Here is a 17,940-nt window from a genome sequence, read left to right as displayed (position 1 = left end):
CATTTGGAGAGAACCGATGCGTCTCGCGCGGTGCTGGGTGCCAGGTCGGGCAGTCAAACAGTCAAAAATCACATTTATCTCACTTCCGAACTGTTCCGCAATTAACCGACCAAAAAAAAAAAAAAGAAATGTTCCACAATTCATTGCCAAAAAACCCCACGGAAAACAGGTACTAGACGCCGACATGGGTTTTTACTGGAAAATCCATTGCCCTAAAAATATTCAATTCACAAAGAAAAGGCAACCCCTTCCAGGGTATCTTATATATCTTAAAAGAAAAACCGAGGAACATAGTCCCTGAAAAAGAACAAGCTTAAAAATTTGAGATTTATATGGGTATGTCCCAAAATTTCCAACGGACAAATTCGTAGAGTTTAGATAGATGTATATATCACCAGAAAATTACCAAAAAGTAAAAAATAATTTCCAATTTTTCCCAAAAAAAACTTCAAAAAACAAAATGTACGTTATTTTTCTTTAGTTTTGAAGAACAATACAACCCAACCACTCTGAGCAGAACCTTTTTTACCTCGAGCAACTTCAGCGACACCATAAAATAATCGGAGAGGATTACGACTAAGCATCTTGTCATAAAAGTACATACAATGCCAACTTCAGCAAAGCGCACACAGTAAACATTCAGGGGGACACTGACCCGCAATTCATACTCCATTACTAATCCTGCGGGAAATTCCCAAAATCTGGACTACTTCGATTTTTATATTTTGGTCCTCGAATTCAGCTTTAACGCAACTGAAGCAAGGAAGATTATCAGGCGTCAAAAACAGATGCTACCACAAGTGGAGAATGCATCACTCGCACGCTCCGTCGTGCAGGTGCTTCACTTAGTTCAATTATTGAACTCAAATATATGAACTGGCACTACTAATGCAGCCAAAGAGAATGGACAATTTAGGCAGATTATCACCGTCTTGGTTTTCGTGAGACAGCTATGAAGGACCATCCACGCAGCTGGAGGAATTCTTCCAATAAAGCCATGGAGCGATCAACTTCAATTGAGTCTCTTCATGGATAGGTCAGAGGCTCAGCGTACGTGAAACATCAATGACTTCCAGCTCTGTAAACCAGTCAAAAGAATCAAACCCTGCGAATAGACAACCACATTTTCACATTACGTAACAGCACTACTAACAACTGTAGGAATTTTCATTCTGTGAAATGAGATGTCTTTGCTAATATTTCCAACAAGTCAAGGCAGCGATTCTGTTCTTCATATTTTCAACAGATTAGAGAAGAAGTTAAACTAGCTGTCAATCTATCCAAACCTTCAATTTAGTTTCAGGAATTCATCTTCTTCGAATTCATCTTCTTCATATGGTTCAAATCACCCTAAGCATCTCAGGCAGTGACCAATTATGCATCTTGGTGTAATTGCTTATTTTGGAAAACAGATCATATCATTTATAAGCCACAGAATACAAAAATCCCCTAGATAATGATAAGGATCAGTCCAGCTTAATTATCCACAAAACTATTAACACAAAACTCGCACTTCTACTTTACCCAAAAAAAAAAAAAAAAAAACCTCGCACTTCTAGTCCCCTCGTGCAACATTAAGACAAAGCAAGCACAAAGCAAGCACGAGACACAACACAAAACAGATGGAATGAACACTAACCAGACTACACTGCATAACTAACCACGTAATATTTTGGGTTCAGAACTAAACATGTAATTTAACACGCCATACTAAACATTTTACAATAATCACACAGAAAAAAGAACAGACATCAGAAGTGAACAGAACAAGTAACGCGACAACGTTGCACCTTACCATCAGACAAATTTAAGCCATCCTAGTTGATTTGGCATCCCAGCGCTCCACACCGCTTCAGTCCGCACAATCAGGTTGATCTGGCATCGGCTATTTCATTTGATCCAATGACTTGAAAAATCTGATACCGCTCAGCAGAGCAGCAAACCTCGCTCAAACAACACAAATCTCTACAACATACATCTCAAAACACTATCTTTCACCTTACACCATCTTCAGAATGCTTTGACATTCCATATCAGGAATCGTCTTTATGTACTATCATTTCCGAACAAGAACAATAAAAGGCAACGCAGGATAGTGCCAAAATAAAAAATAAAAATAAAAGAGAACTCTCATCCACAAGCAAACAATGCGTAGGAACTGCTTCAATGTATAAGTAGTCAATTTCCATATATAACCTATGTATCTGATTAAGACAAACTTCCAATTTCTTGGGAAGCATCCACTTTAAATGCAAGAATCGTTGTTAGTGTATCTTCTTGAGCATTAGTAAGGATATCGTGTGATGTTTACCAGGGTCACCAGGGTCACCAAATGCAAACGGAGCTGAAGCAATTTTCAAGAAATTTCAAAAGAATAACGAGCTCATGAAATCTTGATCTGTCATCAATTATTTGAGAACCCATATTACCATCATTAATCAGGCTTACAAAGGATAAAACGGCCGCAAGTGAGAGTGAAGTTCTTTTGGAATCCATCAAGTCATCAGTCAAGCAGATAATTTGCACGCCATTAAACTTCGCATAGTGCCGTCATAGGCAGTATGAGCACAATGAAAGGCGCAAAATTTAAGATGTACCTTATGGTGGAATTTGATTATAATCCGGGACTTTCCTTGCATCGAGGTGGCTATCATCGTGCCATTGAACGTGAAGGTGCACCAAGGCCACTTCAACCAACGAGAATTACTAGTTTAACTAGCATCACGGCTTTCGTTTCCCTGCATTCTACTGATGTTTCCGCACTCGGTGCAATTTGCATAGGATCACTATGCACAGGCGGACGATAGGGATGTGCACAACGAGCGAAACGAGAATAAGGAAAAAGAGGAAACCGGGACACGAGACGCAGGAAGGGGGAGAGCCGGGCAAAAGAGACAAAAGCCCCGTGCCATCTCCCCCTTCAAACACCAAAAAAGAAGTGCTTTTATTTGGTTTCTGTGACCTGCCATGCAAGCGCACCTGTCATGGCAAAGGTCGAACACATCCACTCTTCTTTTTTTCTCACCCTCACATCTAAAACAACCTCCCCGGAATTTTCTGCCCTCAACACGCCATCTCTATCTCCATGACATGCTAACACAACCTGTTATATACACAGCGATGTGGCATCGGTTCACTAAGTACCAACAGAACATACACAACAAACCCTTTGGCGGTCGATATCCATCAATCCGGCCCATCTTGGCCGAGAAACTGACCAGCACATCGAGGGATGGCCCAAGCAGGTTGACCGCTTCCATCAAACAAGAGCGGAACAACACATAAGACTGCAAGGAAGAAATCAAATCGTCCGGTTATAACACCACCACCGGAAACTAAAGAAAGAGAAAGACAAACTCACAGCGAAATCTTGTTTAGAAGCCATACCTCCATCGGCGCCATCAGTTCAACGGTCAGTCCAAAGTCTTGCATATCAGGAGGCGCAAAAAGACTCCAGCCTCACCGGTCAACGCCGCCGATCCGAGGGAAAATCCATCGGGGAAAAGACCTCAGAACTCGTCGATCAGCGAGGAAATCGATCGAGACACTCGCAGCGAACCGGACGGACGGCGAAGACGTCTCATCGACGAGCATGGACAAGCCGCGCCTCGACCCCGAACGATCGACGCAGCGGGCGAAACCATACTCGATCGATAGATCGCCGTGCGATCTGCCTGGATCCGAAGCGAACGGCCGACGAGAACGCTCATGGCGATCAAGATCTGAGGAGAAAACGGATCGAGGAAGAGACGAAGGAGAAGAAGCGCAGCGATAAGACGCAAGGACGGAAAGGTAGATAAGAAAGATGAGGTAGGTTTGGCAGGAGGGACAGGACCTTTTATACCAGGGCATTTGTCGATCGGACGGCTGTAGGTGAGTCGTGGTCAGTTAGGCGGACGGTGGGATTTGAAGATTAGGTGGATATTTTTGCCGGGAAGGTTCGCGATGGGCGCTTTCCCCGCCACGCGCCAAGTACAGCGGCGTGACTCTCACGGCCTAAAACGTGAAGACTGGGGAACCAGCAACTCGTTGGGCCGGGCATTCTGCCCGCGAAGTTGTGAATGGGCCGTTAAGCCCATTCCGCCCTCGATCTCATTCTCGTAAATTACAATGTCTCAAAACTTAGCGTCAAGAATTGTTGTTTTTCGCCAAATTAGGATATTTAATTGTTCACTAGTGTTGCGTTGGAATAATTAGAGGTGATGCATGTGTGCAAAATTGTGGGACATAGCTCTCAATTCCGGAATTTGGTCACATAGGTTGACAATTTTTTAACTAAATGGACTTCAATTGAATTTTAAACAGATCTTATTGGCTAATTTAATTCGGACATTCAAGCATAGAATTTTACAATGATAAACATGAAATGAGTGGATATGGACTAAGGACCGAGAATTCATCATGTCTCCATGGGCGAGCAAAGTAATTTCTCGTCACTCTATTCATGTTTGCACATGAAAAAACGTGGGCTATTAAAAAAATTCATATAGATGAAGGTAAAAGACATTCCTTCCTCCTTTACTCTCGATGAGAAGATCATTTATTGAAGAGAACATCATTCCCAACTTTGCGTGAGAATATGATTCATACGGAATTTATTGATCTAAGTCATTCTCAACCCAAGAATCAGTGAGCTACGTAGGGAATCAAGCGACGTGCTAGACCAGCGCCACGAGGCCGCCGCTGAACTCGCCGCCCGAACTCAAGTCATTCGCTGCTCGGACCGCCAGCCCACCCGCATCATCGGGTGTTTGGCATCGTCCTATAATGGCGCGACCGGGAAAACGTTGACCCGAAAGGAGACTAGGGCAGTGGGCACCTCCCTGCGTCTCCGTCGGGAAGTTTCGTCACTGTCAGGGAGTTTCGCAGAAACGCATAAGGAAAATGAAGAAGAAAAGTAAATGGAGAATGGAGTGCATGGCACGGATGCCCGGTGGGGGTGGTGGTGGCTCCCGCTTTCGCCTTCAGATCTCTTTCTTGCTACTTTCGCCTGGCCCGCCCCACCCCACCCCACGTGTGAACGGACTCTAATCGATGCATAGTGCGATACAGTCGAGACTCTGCCGAAATACCCCGCGTCGCTTATCTTCATACATAAGTTTTATGATCGCCGAAAGCTTTTCCTGGTGGGGAATTTTAGTCAGACATCGAGGTTCAGAGCATGACTTCAGTTCCGGATGCTGCACGTAAGGGCGGGTATTGAGGTTATTCTGCCACGAATCCGAACCCGACCCGTTCGCCGATCCAGCTTGGTTCTTTCTTCTATCATTTCAGCTGCGGTGGAAGCAGAGAGGTTCGTGAAGATGGGAACTGGAGGACAGAAAACAGCAAGAGGGTTTGGTGATGGAAAAGGAAAGCTTTGAAGAGAAGCCCATTCAGAATCCCCCCTGGTGCTCATTGCTTGGATTGGAATCAAAGGACACTCAAAAGGTTCTCAAGAACTAGAGAGAGAGAGAGAGAGCCTAGCTTTCACGTCAACATTGTGGCCATAAGAAAATTCAAACTCACATTTTATTGCTCTGGAACTGGACTTCCCACCACACCCAACTCTGAAAGAAACCTCTCAACCAGAAACGATCTAAGGCCCTGTTTTGCTTTCCCTAACTCTATCCACTCTGCTAAGCTTTGCGACATTGTCGAAGGAGGAAACCTAGTTGTTGCCACCACAACGATGTCCGAGACATTCGGTTGTTTTGTACCTGAAAAGCATCATTGCTACCAAAATTGCGTTACATAGCTGTTGATATATTTTTTCACCTCCGAAGAAAGGAAAGGAAAGAAAGAGCACAGAAAGTCGTTGCAGGATTACGGCCTGAAATGGCAAAGCGGTCGGATTTTGCTCAGAAGCTGTTGGACGATCTCAGGCTCCGGAAAGAACGCCTGGCCACATCTCAGAGCTCGAGCCATTCGCATTACAAGGCAGGAGGCAAGTTTTTTGTCAGTTGTGTTTCTGCATTTTGTCATGGATTGCCCTCTGATTTGGGGAACATTCCGCATACGGTTAACTAGTAGTAAGAGGCTGTGCATCTTGAAATTGAGTTTTGCATTCTTGGCACGATTGTCGTTCCAATGAGTTGAACCCGATTAACATCGAAAGCTTCGAAAAAGCAATGTCATATTGCTTGATCTTTTGGAAACTGCTCTGCAGCAATAGCAGGGGACCAGCTAGAGTGTGATGAGACTATTCTGGTGGCTGCAGATGAGTACTCTCTTCATTCTCACGCATGTCTCCTGGATTCCGAACGGGAAGCACGAGAAATTCCAGTTCATCAGGCTTCTCGACTAGATTAGGCAACCAAGTCATCTAGAAGTTGAATTATAACAAATTGACCAAACAAATCGGGCCTTCTTCGCAGTCTCTCAAGCATTATTAGCAAGGTTAGGAGAACATCGTTTCTTGAAGTTGGTGCGATCATTTTCGGGATCATTCGGGGGATATTATCTTATCTTATACGTCAAGATGTTGGATATTCAACGCATCACATGTGTAGAGAATATGTACATGTATCTGATATACATCACGATGTTGGTCATATCTTAGGCCTGCCAAAATATTTCACTTTGTGTTCTTATATCAGTATGATGTGCTGCAGATGCATATGGCTACTCTAGGCAAACATACCAAGGATTGACGCAGAATAGGACGGTAAGCCCCCATGACTAATAGAAGTAAATTGGCCAATGCAAAGTCCGTTAAACTAAATATCCAACATTTCGCAGGGCGCCCCAAGAAGTGCAAATGCTCACAATAGGTCTAACGGAGGCCAGAAATCACTCTACGGCGGAGAAGCTTCAAACCAGATAGTTGCGTTCCACAGAGGCCAGGGTTCGCAGCAAATAGGAGATATATCCATGGCTCTTGCTCTGGCCATTGAAAATGGAGGGAAGCACCGGAGGATGGATTTGTTGGGCAATAGTTCAATGCTCACTTTCTTGCGTCAGATGGGCCAGGGCTCTTTGGAACTCAACCAGATGGAAAGAGCAAACAGCATGGATCGGCACCATTCGTCGACCGTCCGAGTCCCGAACCTCTCTCAATTCCATATTAAAGAGATATCGAAGGGCGCACAGAAATTGAATCAGATCCTAAGAGCTTGGTCGAATGGAGCGAACTTGGATAGGTATTCAATAGAAATCGGAAAAGAGCTGTTGAAAGGGGCCATGGATTTGGAGGAGTCGCTGCGGATGCTAGTGAACTTGGAAGATGCTTCGGAATTCACGACCACACCACAGAGGAAGAACCGCTTAGTCCTGCTTGACGATGATGATGACGATGACGACGAAGGAGATGTGATAAAGAGTAGTGAACAGAAGCAGCTTGTCCTGCCACCAAGGTTCTCCTTTGATGATCCGGCGAGACGCTCTAAAAGAAATCAACATGTTAAGGCCATTCAGAAGCCAGCATTGCCCAATTTGACTTATCCTGCAGAAGCTACAACTTTTCGCCACAAAGAGCAAACTCAATCTCTCCTCAAATCAGCTTCTCACAAGCGGTCAATCAGCAGTGGCGATAATGCCCGAAACCTCACCCCACTCCAGGAACAGGTGAATCTCTCCAATTCATCCCAAACGAAATCGGAAAAGAGAAAAATTTCCAATGTTATTGCTAAACTTATGGGGCTAGAAGAATTTCCGAAAAATCCTGATTCGAGATATACCCAAGAGAAAGATAAGAGCTCCAAGCAGACGACCAACAGAAAGCTCCTAAAGAAGTCGACACAAGGGATCACCGGGAATGTTGACCCAAAGAGTACAGACACTCCCAATCTTTCCGTGCCATCCATCAGAACGACACAGCCTGGGAAGAGCCTGTTGACTCAGGACATCACCAATGTAGTTCTGGGAGCAGAAAAGAGACTTGCCGCTAACAGCATCAGATCAGAGTTGGTCAGCTCGACTGAAAACCTTCCCTGGAAGGAAACTCAAAAGTTCAATAGTGAAACAAAGAAGGATCGAACAAACACTGACCTGTTCAATCAAAACAGCGGAGACCAGAAGCGTAAGCAGGAAGCAGAGAGGAGAAGAGATGTCAAAATGATGAGAGTACAAAAAGGCACAGACATCCGGGAAAACAAGGGACAGGCCTATTATGACGAGCTGTATCATATGGCGCCAAGAACACCAAGAAGAAAAGAATTCGGACCAACCCTGCAAGAAAAGCTCGGGTACAAAGAAAGCAAAATACAAATGGAAAAGAGAAATGCTGATGTGTTGTCCCCAGTTCATCCACAAAAGCCTCAAAGAGATGGTATTGAGCAATCTTTTGTGCTGCAGAGACCAGAGCCTCCTGAAGAAAAGCAAATGCGAGTAGAGATGAAGAGCCCGGACATGAGATCGAAAGGAAGCGAAATTGTCCACAAGACTTCACCAAAGCCTGTGCAAGAGGAAGTATTAAGCTTCCAGAGAAAGAATTCGCATCTGGACCAATTGAAACCTCAAAAGTTTGTTCCGGCAGAGCCTATTTATGATGCGCAGGCCAACAAGCTTCCCAACCAAGGTCGACCACAAAACCGTGTCCCGAGAAGGGTGAAATCTGAACTAGGAAAAGGGAGGAATAATACCATGCCGGTGGTCGAGGAGAAACGCATTCACGAACCAGCTCCGAGAGCAAGAAAGGTCACAGAACCACCGAAAAACAAGATGCCTCAGAAGCTGAATGTAGTGAAGAAAAAAAGTGGAGCCCTACATAACTTGGTGAAGCCACTCCCGCAAGCTTCCTCTAGAGAAGAGGCGAAGCAGATGAGGCATGCAAGACCGGACGGTTCGGCAGAAACCGAACAAGTGAAAACCAATAAATCTGCTCGTGGAGAGCACAATGTCAAATCTTCAACAGCCGAAGCAAGCCTCCAGTGGCCGACTAATGCACATGAACTCCAGAAAGAAGCTGAACAGCTAGCTCCTGCCTATACTCGCAACGTGGACGAAACCCCAGAGCTCGAGGAAGCACGAAACTTCCCGTACGACCTGGTAAGCCTATCTTGTCGCAAACTGAAAAAGCTACATGTTGACATTCGTAATGAGGATATAGTTATCGAAATCTAATGGGCGCATCAAAAGAATTTAGTACCTCTATTTCCCGCCACCATTATTAGCCAGTACTCACCTTTAGTTCGTCTTGCAGAATCAAAATGTACCCTCTATAATCCTAAACGATCCACACGTCAGCTCAGGAGCGTTCGGCAGAGATGAAGAACTGATGTCTGCAACGATTATCTCAGAACCGGCAGATGGTGAGTTCGACAAACATTCCTCTTCCTGTTCCTCAGCATAGAGAGTGAAAACACAGAGGAATTGACGAACTAAAGCCTTTGATAGAATAAAACTCCCCCATTCCCCGCAAACAGAAGTTGAAATTTAGCTCAGCAAAACTACTGCAAGAACAGTCTACTCCTAAAAACCGCCTCATATCTTCTTCCTGAACTTTGCAATGCATTGCTGATAAAATGTAAGATCTGCTAGATAATTACGGACAACCTTTGAGTCGCATGATGTGCTCGCACTCCTGGCAAGACTCATTGTCGAGTATTTGTACGCGACATCGATAATATAGGATGACTGCTGCAATTAAGCGGCGTTTCTGATCAAGCTAATCATCTTGATGTTGCAGGAACCACAGGAGCGACAACTTACACACATGATCTCGATGAATCGGATGACTGGGACGTTTCGAAGTCGGGAATTCTAGAAAAAATGACGGAATGCGAAAAGCGCCTCAAGCACATCCTGATGAAGAGTCAACTGTTCCTAAACACAGCCGAGGCACTTTTCAAGCTCGACAGCCCTACGGCCTTCCTACATGTTGGTGACGAGAACTCGCACGTAGGAGACGACGACAAGCTCATATTGGACTGTGGCTACGAGATAATGAAAAGGAAGGGGAGGAAGCAAGAGCTTGCCGTCCACCCCTTCATGAAGATCTCCATCTCCTTCGTGAGGGTGGAGACCTTCGACGATCTCGTCCAGCAGCTGAACCAAAACTTCAACCAGCTGAAACTGCACGGAAGGAACGGGAATCCCGAATGCGAACCTGAGTACTACCTCCCTAGCATGCTCGAGCTCGATGTCAACGTCAGCGATCCCGACACGAACTGCATGTGGGACTTCGGATGGAACAACGCCGTGTTCGCCTTCCTGGAAAAGGACGACGTGGTGAGAGACGTGGAGAAGCAGGTGATCAGCGGACTCATTGACGAGATGACGAGAGATCTTTTGAACGCCTGAGCCATTTTCGCCCACAGCGGACCACTCGAGAAGGCGATGCTTGAGGTCGCCATTTCCCATCTTTCCGCAATCGGTTTCACTACAGAACCTGCCAGAGAATGTCAGCTTCGAGATTGCTGAAAATGTTGCGCATTGGACTTGGTTTTTGTTTCTCCTCTTTTCGACTTGACATCTTTGATGGGCAGTCCCGAGCGCTGGCCTTTGTTTTTGCCGATTACCACTTGAATTTTAGTGTTAGTCGTCGTCATCGAAATTGGTCATGTATCGAATCTTTTTCGTTATCTTTTTGTGATTCAAATGGTTTGTAAAGTTTTCTGATGCGTGAAGAATCGTACATAGCTTGCAGATGATTGGCATGTATCTCTAAGTCGCTTCACCTCTTACTTTGGGACTATTAAATTTAAGATGCCAATGATAATATTTTTATTCTAAAAACAATTTCTTTGGAGAGATAGTTCTTTTTTATTTCTCTCTCTAAAATAATTTTTGAAGTAAAATAACGTGTTTAGTAACTATACAAAATTTATATCATCGAAATAGAAAAATATAGAAATGCATTTGATATGATCCATTATTTTTGTAATTTTTGTTTTTTCTTCTTGCTTGCCGATCACCGACTGTCGCGGGCCGCCCGCCGTGGCCCAACCGTGGCCCATTGATTGCCAACACTGGATTGCCGCCCACCTCCAATGATCAGCCCGCGACGATGGCGGGAGGCGGTCGGGTGGCAGCCAGCGATGGTCCTACGTCGGCAATTGGCAGTGATTGGCAGGCGGTTGGAGGTGGTTGGCGAGCGACATTTAGGCAGCAATGGGCGGCCCGCAATGGTGGCAAGAGGCAAGCAACCGGTGACGGTCAAGTAACGGCCGGTGGCCAACGCCTATCGGCGTCGGCAATCAATGGGCAAGGGCCGATCGGTGGTTTGACGGCAATTGGTGGTGGCCGTGGGCAGCGACAAATCCAAGAGCGACAAAAATGTAGCAAGAAAGAAAATAAAAGAAGAATAGAAAAGAAAAAAAATGGCTTATTTTTAGAAATTGTTCTCATAATTAAGAAATTACTTTTTTGTCTTCTTCTTATTTTGTTCCAAATCTATTCCTCGGTCATTTTTTTTATTTCGGGAAATAGAAAAATTAATTGACGTTACTAAACGAACTTTTTTTCTTTTTTTTTTTGTTTTGCAGAACAAAAGAACAAAAATCGGGAGAAATAGAAACGTTACCATGCTGGCCCTTAATACAAGGTAAGAATTAGCTATTGCTCGCCAGGCCTATCCTATTTTATTGACGTGAGATTTTGATTTCACGACCATTCCAAGAGCTTTCTCTTTTCAATAGAAAAATATGAAACTTGACATGATTGCGCAGATGCATTCAATTCAAAATCCCTAATTCCGATTTCAAATGCACCACCAGGTTAAAATTTTGATAAAAAGAATGTCCACAAGCTAGCTTCAACCTCTTTCGTTTTTCTTAACTTAGATAGTTCCCCGTTTTTCCCTCTATTGACGACCTGTTATAGATACATTGACACAAGTACACGTGACTCGCACATGCACGCGGGTTAAATCTCACAATCTTTGGACGGACAAGCCCTGGAATGGCCACGAAGATTCTTATGCTCCTTAAAGACGTTCTAAAAAACTAGCTATATTCCGTTCCGATTTTTTTGCATAAAATAAATGATTTTAAAAATATTTTTTTAAAAATAATTGCTTGTATCGCTTGGAATAATTAATCAATGAAAAATGTTCTCATTATCAAAAATAATTTATGTCCAAACAATTTTGTGGACAATGAATATATTTTTCATTCATTCATTTTGTTAGCAATATAAATGTGATCGATCTTAAGAAAATATTTTTCAAATCATCCATTTTCTGCGAAACAAACAAAGCCTATTATTTGACGTCTTCTCTAAGAAGTTTCGCATTCATTCTTGACTCTGAAGGTACACCACCAAGTCCGTGACGGCAAGCCTTGAGCTGAAATTTAAAACTAGGAGTGGGCATGATTCCAAAATAGAATTTGGAACTTAGAATTGGATCGATATAAAGTTGTCTGTTTTCAAGTTTCAATGTATGCAAAGTAGATTTCAGATTCCAAGATTGGAGAACTTGTTTAGATGATAGGTTCTAGATTTTAGGTAGTGGAATCTACAACCCGAAAAAAGCTTTTATATTTTTTTCATTCATGTTCTTACGTGATCCTACGGTATTCCATAGGGTAATTTGGAACAACTAATCTGAGCTTCCATTTTATGACTAAGGCTTTTATTTTGTTAATATTTCATATTTTTCATATATCTAAATTTAAGTTGTAGTTAATGAATTGTAGCAACATGTGACAGTCATTAAAGGTGATAATTTATCACAATCGTTTAATTAATAATACAAGTGGAACTTGAGTAAAATTTGAAACCAATCCTAAAACATGTGACATGGTAAATTTTAGGTTATAAGGTATGCATAGTAAGTTCCAGATTCCCAAAAATAAGAAATCTATTCGAGTAAATGGATTCCAAATTTCGGGTGAAATCTATATAAAACCTGAAATCACTCACCCACATTACTTACCCTTCTCCATACGAGCCAGGGGCATAACCAAAGTCTCAAGTTATCCCCATGTTACTTGAAAGTCGGTCCACCTTTGTTCTCTTATACTCTCTTTTTCTAACTTTAGATTAAACAAAAGACGTCCCTTCGACTGTCATTTACACAAGAAGCTTTTTTCCGATCTCTCGCCGTGGGCTCTCCCACGAGAATTGCCCCGACTTTCTTCCTTTACTTTATTCCTGAAAATGCGTCGAAAGGGAATGTCCAGTTCCTTAGCGTGGAAGGCAAAATCCCTTGGAGACTATCGAATCTTACCACGAGCTCGTGCCGAACTCAATTGAAAATGAAACTCGTGAGTATCTTTATGCTCGATCCTCCTTTACCTATGCGCGGCGCGGGTTACGTCTCTGTCGACGATCGAGTTCTTTTTGAACCCACCCCACTATCGAAGACTTTTCGAATCAGTGGTGAGGATTTTCCGATCATCGACCGGCTCCAGTTGATCCCTCCAAGGTCTCGACACATCACGTGCTAAATGTATTGCCCTGCCCCTCTCTTTTTTATGACGGGCTATTGCGATGTTTGGGGGTTAAGCTAAGTCAATTTGACACGATGGATTTGACAGTATTCGTTCGTACATAATCAGGGGTTTGGCTCGACCAAAAAAATAAATTAAGTGTGTGGATCTATATTTCATATGATACTGTTTTTAGTAACTTAGGAAGGAAATCGAGGGAAAGGAAAAGAAATGAAAATGGAGAGGAAAAAAGTGAATTGAAACTATAATTTCCTTCGTCTTATTCAGATCTGGAGATGATATGAAAAGAAACGAGGGGATTTATCAGGAGCTAATTCCTCATCATTACATAATTATTCGAATATACCCAATTTATTTCGTTTCAAAATAGGCTTGCATCCCAGTAGAAACACTGAAATCTCTAAAACTAAGTAAGTTGTGCAGAAAACGGTCACAAAGGAGACGATCTCAAGTACCAAACTATGATTGTCACAAAAAAAGAGAGTACCAAACTATGATGGCAAAACAAAAGTGACCGAACGATCATGATTTGTAACGTCAAGGGTCCTTCTAGGAGAAGTAAATAATGATGAGCCTCGTCGTACACTCAATCATACATCTCTCCCTCCTCTGCTTCCAACTACGATTTTTTTAAAAAAAAAAAAGCTCTCTTGGATGGATGGCGCTTTCATGCACGTGCCGCCACCACGCACTCGCCAAAGTTCCGACAGGGATTCAACGCAACGGTCGAAATGGAGGGCGTTCCCGTAACTTCACGCGACATTGCCGAAACGACACGGCGTTTAAATCCCCTCACCACTCCTCTCCGTTCCTTCTCATCATCAGCGTCTCTTGCTTGCAGCAGTGCTGCGCTCTTTTTCCTGTAGCGACGTGGTGCTGGGACACGGAAAGTTTCCAGCTTCCACTTTTTTTTGCCTTGCTTTACTTTGGTTCCTCTCCCCCGTTCCTTCTTGTATTTTGCCGACACTTTTGTACGTCGAAAGCCTCGCCCTTCGCCTTTATATTCTCCTCTTCCTCCTCTCGCTCATTCGCCCACGCGTCGTGTTGTGTTGTGTTGTGTGTTCTCGGCATTGGCGAAGGACTCGGAGAAAGGAGCTCTTTTTCCGAACATGGCGATCCCGCCCCTCGCCACCCTTGTACTCCTCGTCGTACTCTCGCAGGCATCTTGCTTCGCGAGTAAGTATTTCTGGTGATCCCAGTTCAATCACACAACGGGCGGTGATTGTGTGAAGTTGTTTTTTGCAGGATCATAGTGTTTGCTGGAGTTCCTGCTTTTTTAGACAAGATTTTTGAGATGCTGCAAACCGCTTTTTTTTTTTTTTTTTATTTTCTTAACAGGTGCCCAGGCACATGTAAAATGTCAAGATAAAGCCTGCATTGAAAATGAAAATCTTTCTTTACTTAGTATAGTCAAGGAGTGCTCGGCGTCCTTGTCAACACGATCTTTTTTTTTTTTTCCTTTTTTCTTGGGTCTAGTTGGACCGAGCGATGGAGCACCTTGCGCGCTCAATTTGAGTTTGTCTTGTCATTTAGTCTGTCTATGATGGAGGATTGTCCTCAGTTTCCATATGCAGTGAAGAACAATTAGTCCAGAACTCGGTGCGTAATTGAGAAGCGAAAATAATCAGAATCCCAAGAATTTTGAGTGATTGTGTCTGATCCATGATCAGCTAACACAGTATTTGCGCGCAGGTTCGCAGTCATTCATCGGAGTCAACTATGGCCAGGTCGCAGATAACCTGCCGCAGCCGTCGGCGACCGCAAAGCTACTACAATCGACTTCGATTGAGAAGGTCCGGTTATATGGAACGGACCCCGCCATAATTGGCGCTCTAGCAAACACGGGTATCGGAATTGTCATTGGTGCGGCGAACGGCGACATTCCTGCCCTGGCAAATGATCCTAACTTTGCAAAGAATTGGGTCAACGCGAATGTGGTTCCCTTCTATCCCTCGAGTAAAATCATCCTCATCACCGTGGGCAACGAGGTAATGACCTCCGGAGACCATAATTTGATGACTCAGTTGTTGCCGGCGATGCAGAACATGCAGAATGCGCTTAATGCCGTGTCCCTGGGAGGGAAAATCAAGGTGTCGTCGGTGCATTCCATGGCTGTGCTCAAGTCCTCCGAGCCACCATCTTCTGGTTCTTTTGACCCCAGTGACGAGATGAAGGGAATCTTGGGGTTTAACAATGCGACCGGTTCGCCATTTGCTATCAATCCATATCCCTATTTCGCATACAGGAGCGATCCTAGGCCAGAGACATTGGCTTTCTGCTTGTTCCAACCAAACGCCGGGAGGCTCGATACCAAAACCCAGATTAAGTACACCAATATGTTTGATGCTCAGGTGAGTCGGTAACTTGTGCAACCTTCTTATTTATAGTAGTTTGCTTCTCAATTTGCTGCGATAGGGCTTAGTTCAGTTGCTAATTTTTAATTGTAGCTGAAGGATGCTTGCACTCTACTTGTACTAGAATGGCCATGTTTCCCCAGTTGAGTGGATTCTGTTAGTGAACAGTTTCAGATAACGAGAAGCCTGTCTTAAGTAGATGACAGATGAGTACATGAAATCAGTAGAGTTTAGGCGAGTTGATTTCGGTATCTTAGAAGTTGGCAATGGTATCGACGCCATTGTCCATTGAGTCTCGGCACTTCCATAATGAAAGAAGAAAAAAGAATGCCTCATCTAATTGTGCAAAGATGCAGACTTGATCCTGGTATGAATGCGCAACGACTTAAGACTTGTTTTTGCATATGTGATCATAGAACAAAGATATGGGTTATGAGAAGTAGATGAATTCTCACAATCTCCACGATTTTGCGGGAAGGACAAAAGTTAAATCTTTTAGACTTAAAAGATCAAACCAGATACAGACACTACGGCTTGTTGATCCTTTACACTGGATCCTAAGTTATATTCCACTGTTTTCTTTCAACCTTAATTGCCAGCAATTGCTGCAGAACGGGGACGGCTCACTGACAGAAAACACCGTGCTTGCAGGTGGATGCTGTTCGCTCTGCATTGAACTCATTCGGGTATAAGAATGTGGAGATTGTAGTGGCCGAGACCGGTTGGCCATACAAGGGAGACAGCAATGAAGTCGGCCCTAGCATCGAGAATGCGAAGGCCTATAATGGTAACTTGATAGCTCACCTCCGCTCATTGGTCGGAACTCCCTTGATGCCTGGGATATCAGTAGACACGTATCTGTTTGCCCTGTACGATGAGGATTTAAAACCTGGACCCACTTCGGAGCGTGCATTCGGTCTTTTCAAGTCGGATCTTTCGATGAACTATGACATTGGCCTTTCCAAGAGTAGCCAGGTGAGAATAACATCTTTGGCACTTAAGCCTCCATGGTTTCCCTTAATACTGACTAGTGACTAGTCTAATAGTACTGACTTTGTCGACGCTGCTCGTTCCTGATCATCGATTTTGGGGGGTTTGCCAACATACTATCTCCTGATGAAGACTCCCGCAGCACCAAAGATGCCTGCTGCACCATCGCCAAACGCAACTGTCACTCCATCACCGAACGCAACTGTCACTCCATCGCCAAAGCCTGACAAAGCAAATTGGTGCATACCCAAGAGTGGGGTGTCGGATGCCCAGTTGCAGGCAAACTTGGATTACGCTTGTGGGCAAGGAATCGATTGCCGGCCAATCCAACCTGGTGGGGCTTGCTTCGAGCCTAACACCTTGGCAGCACATGCTGCATATGCCATGAATCTTTACTACCAGAACTCTAACCGCAGTCCTACGAACTGCGACTTCTCGCAGTCTGCAACATTCTCGTCGAATAACCCAAGTGAGTACTGTTACTTCTAGACAGTTCCTGTTCATTTTGCCTTCCAACTGAAACGAGTGCATTAAAAACCACAGGCTGGTCGGAAAAGATAATCTTTTCCCTTCTGTTCTCTGTAATCCTCTATACTTGAAGTTCCCATGAAGCAGCAGCAGCATGACTGTATATTACTATATAAGGCGTTTGATGCTCCACAACATTGTGGTAGATGTTCAGATCGTCGGCAAGTCTGACTTACACGATCGATCCCTTTGTTTCTAGGTTACAACGGCTGTGTCTACCCAAGTGGAAAGAGCTGAAGGCGGCGGATCATCGTCCTTTCAAGGAAACCAAGAAGTTGTGAATTCGTGGCGTGTGCATTAGGGTACTTATCATAATTTGTGTTGTGCTTTACTGCGGTGGCAAAACCGACAGAAAGTCCTACATGGTGTAGGAATGTAGCAATGTACTCAAACTTGATGGCTTACATGTATAGGAACTCTGTTGCGGCGATCAAGTGATTTGTCAAAGTGATCTTTTTATGTTTAGCTGCGGATGTTCGTTTCTTTGTCACTGATTGGCTTGTGAGCTTACGGCCGAAACACTCACTAATCTCCAAATACAGCAGTCTGAAATATTTATCTGAGAACTTGTACTGTGTAGCTAAATGTGGTTCGCCCATGGTCTCCAAGAGATATTAAAGCCGGGCTGCGATCAATGGGTATGCCAACGAAAGGTGAATCAATTGACATTTTGATGCAATTGTAACTCCAATGATTATGCATCGCGCTAGATTTCTTTGACCCTGCAGCGGCAGCAATCTTATGTTCCCCAATAC

At 43.9% G+C, this 17,940-nt stretch overlaps 2 protein-coding genes and 1 long non-coding RNA gene across 5 annotated transcripts; 2 read left to right on the top strand and 1 right to left on the bottom strand.

The window, feature by feature from the left end:
- Positions 1-450: 450 nt before the first annotated feature.
- On the bottom strand, positions 451-3,818 carry LOC104448752. The gene is made up of 3 exons (XR_726427.3): positions 3,388-3,818; positions 1,796-3,287; positions 451-1,105 (listed from the first exon to the last, which is right to left on the bottom strand). It is a non-coding gene; the product is annotated as an uncharacterized LOC104448752 (long non-coding RNA).
- A 1,669-nt stretch (positions 3,819-5,487) lies between these two features.
- LOC104448751 lies at positions 5,488-10,581 on the top strand. 2 transcript variants are annotated; one of them, XM_010062642.3, is made up of 6 exons: positions 5,488-5,926; positions 6,200-6,378; positions 6,594-6,646; positions 6,721-8,967; positions 9,122-9,230; positions 9,608-10,581. In XM_010062642.3, exons 4-6 carry the CDS (start codon positions 6,853-6,855, stop codon positions 10,219-10,221), a joined length of 2,838 nt encoding a protein of 945 aa, XP_010060944.2. In that variant the 5' UTR covers positions 5,488-5,926; positions 6,200-6,378; positions 6,594-6,646; positions 6,721-6,852; the 3' UTR covers positions 10,222-10,581. The 2 variants fall into 2 exon arrangements, with proteins under 2 accessions (XP_010060944.2, XP_010060943.2); XM_010062641.3 differs by lacking the exon at positions 6,200-6,378 and having other exon boundaries at positions 5,559-5,926.
- A 3,567-nt stretch (positions 10,582-14,148) lies between these two features.
- LOC104448750 (glucan endo-1,3-beta-glucosidase 7) lies at positions 14,149-17,751 on the top strand. Of its 2 annotated transcripts, none has more exons than XM_010062639.3 (5): positions 14,149-14,489; positions 15,006-15,664; positions 16,319-16,642; positions 16,790-17,126; positions 17,201-17,378. In XM_010062639.3, exons 1-5 carry the CDS (start codon positions 14,423-14,425, stop codon positions 17,254-17,256), a joined length of 1,443 nt encoding a protein of 480 aa, XP_010060941.2. In that variant the 5' UTR covers positions 14,149-14,422; the 3' UTR covers positions 17,257-17,378. The 2 variants fall into 2 exon arrangements, with proteins under 2 accessions (XP_010060941.2, XP_010060942.2); XM_010062640.3 differs by lacking the exon at positions 17,201-17,378 and adding an exon at positions 17,385-17,751 and having other exon boundaries at positions 14,151-14,489.
- Positions 17,752-17,940: the final 189 nt, after the last annotated feature.

The sequence above is a fragment of the Eucalyptus grandis genome, chromosome 6 (genome assembly GCF_016545825.1).
Source record: "Eucalyptus grandis isolate ANBG69807.140 chromosome 6, ASM1654582v1, whole genome shotgun sequence".
NCBI classification, from domain to species: Eukaryota; Viridiplantae; Streptophyta; class Magnoliopsida; order Myrtales; family Myrtaceae; genus Eucalyptus; species Eucalyptus grandis.
Note: the sequence above shows the minus strand (reverse complement) of the source record. Positions and strands in the feature narration are given on the sequence as shown.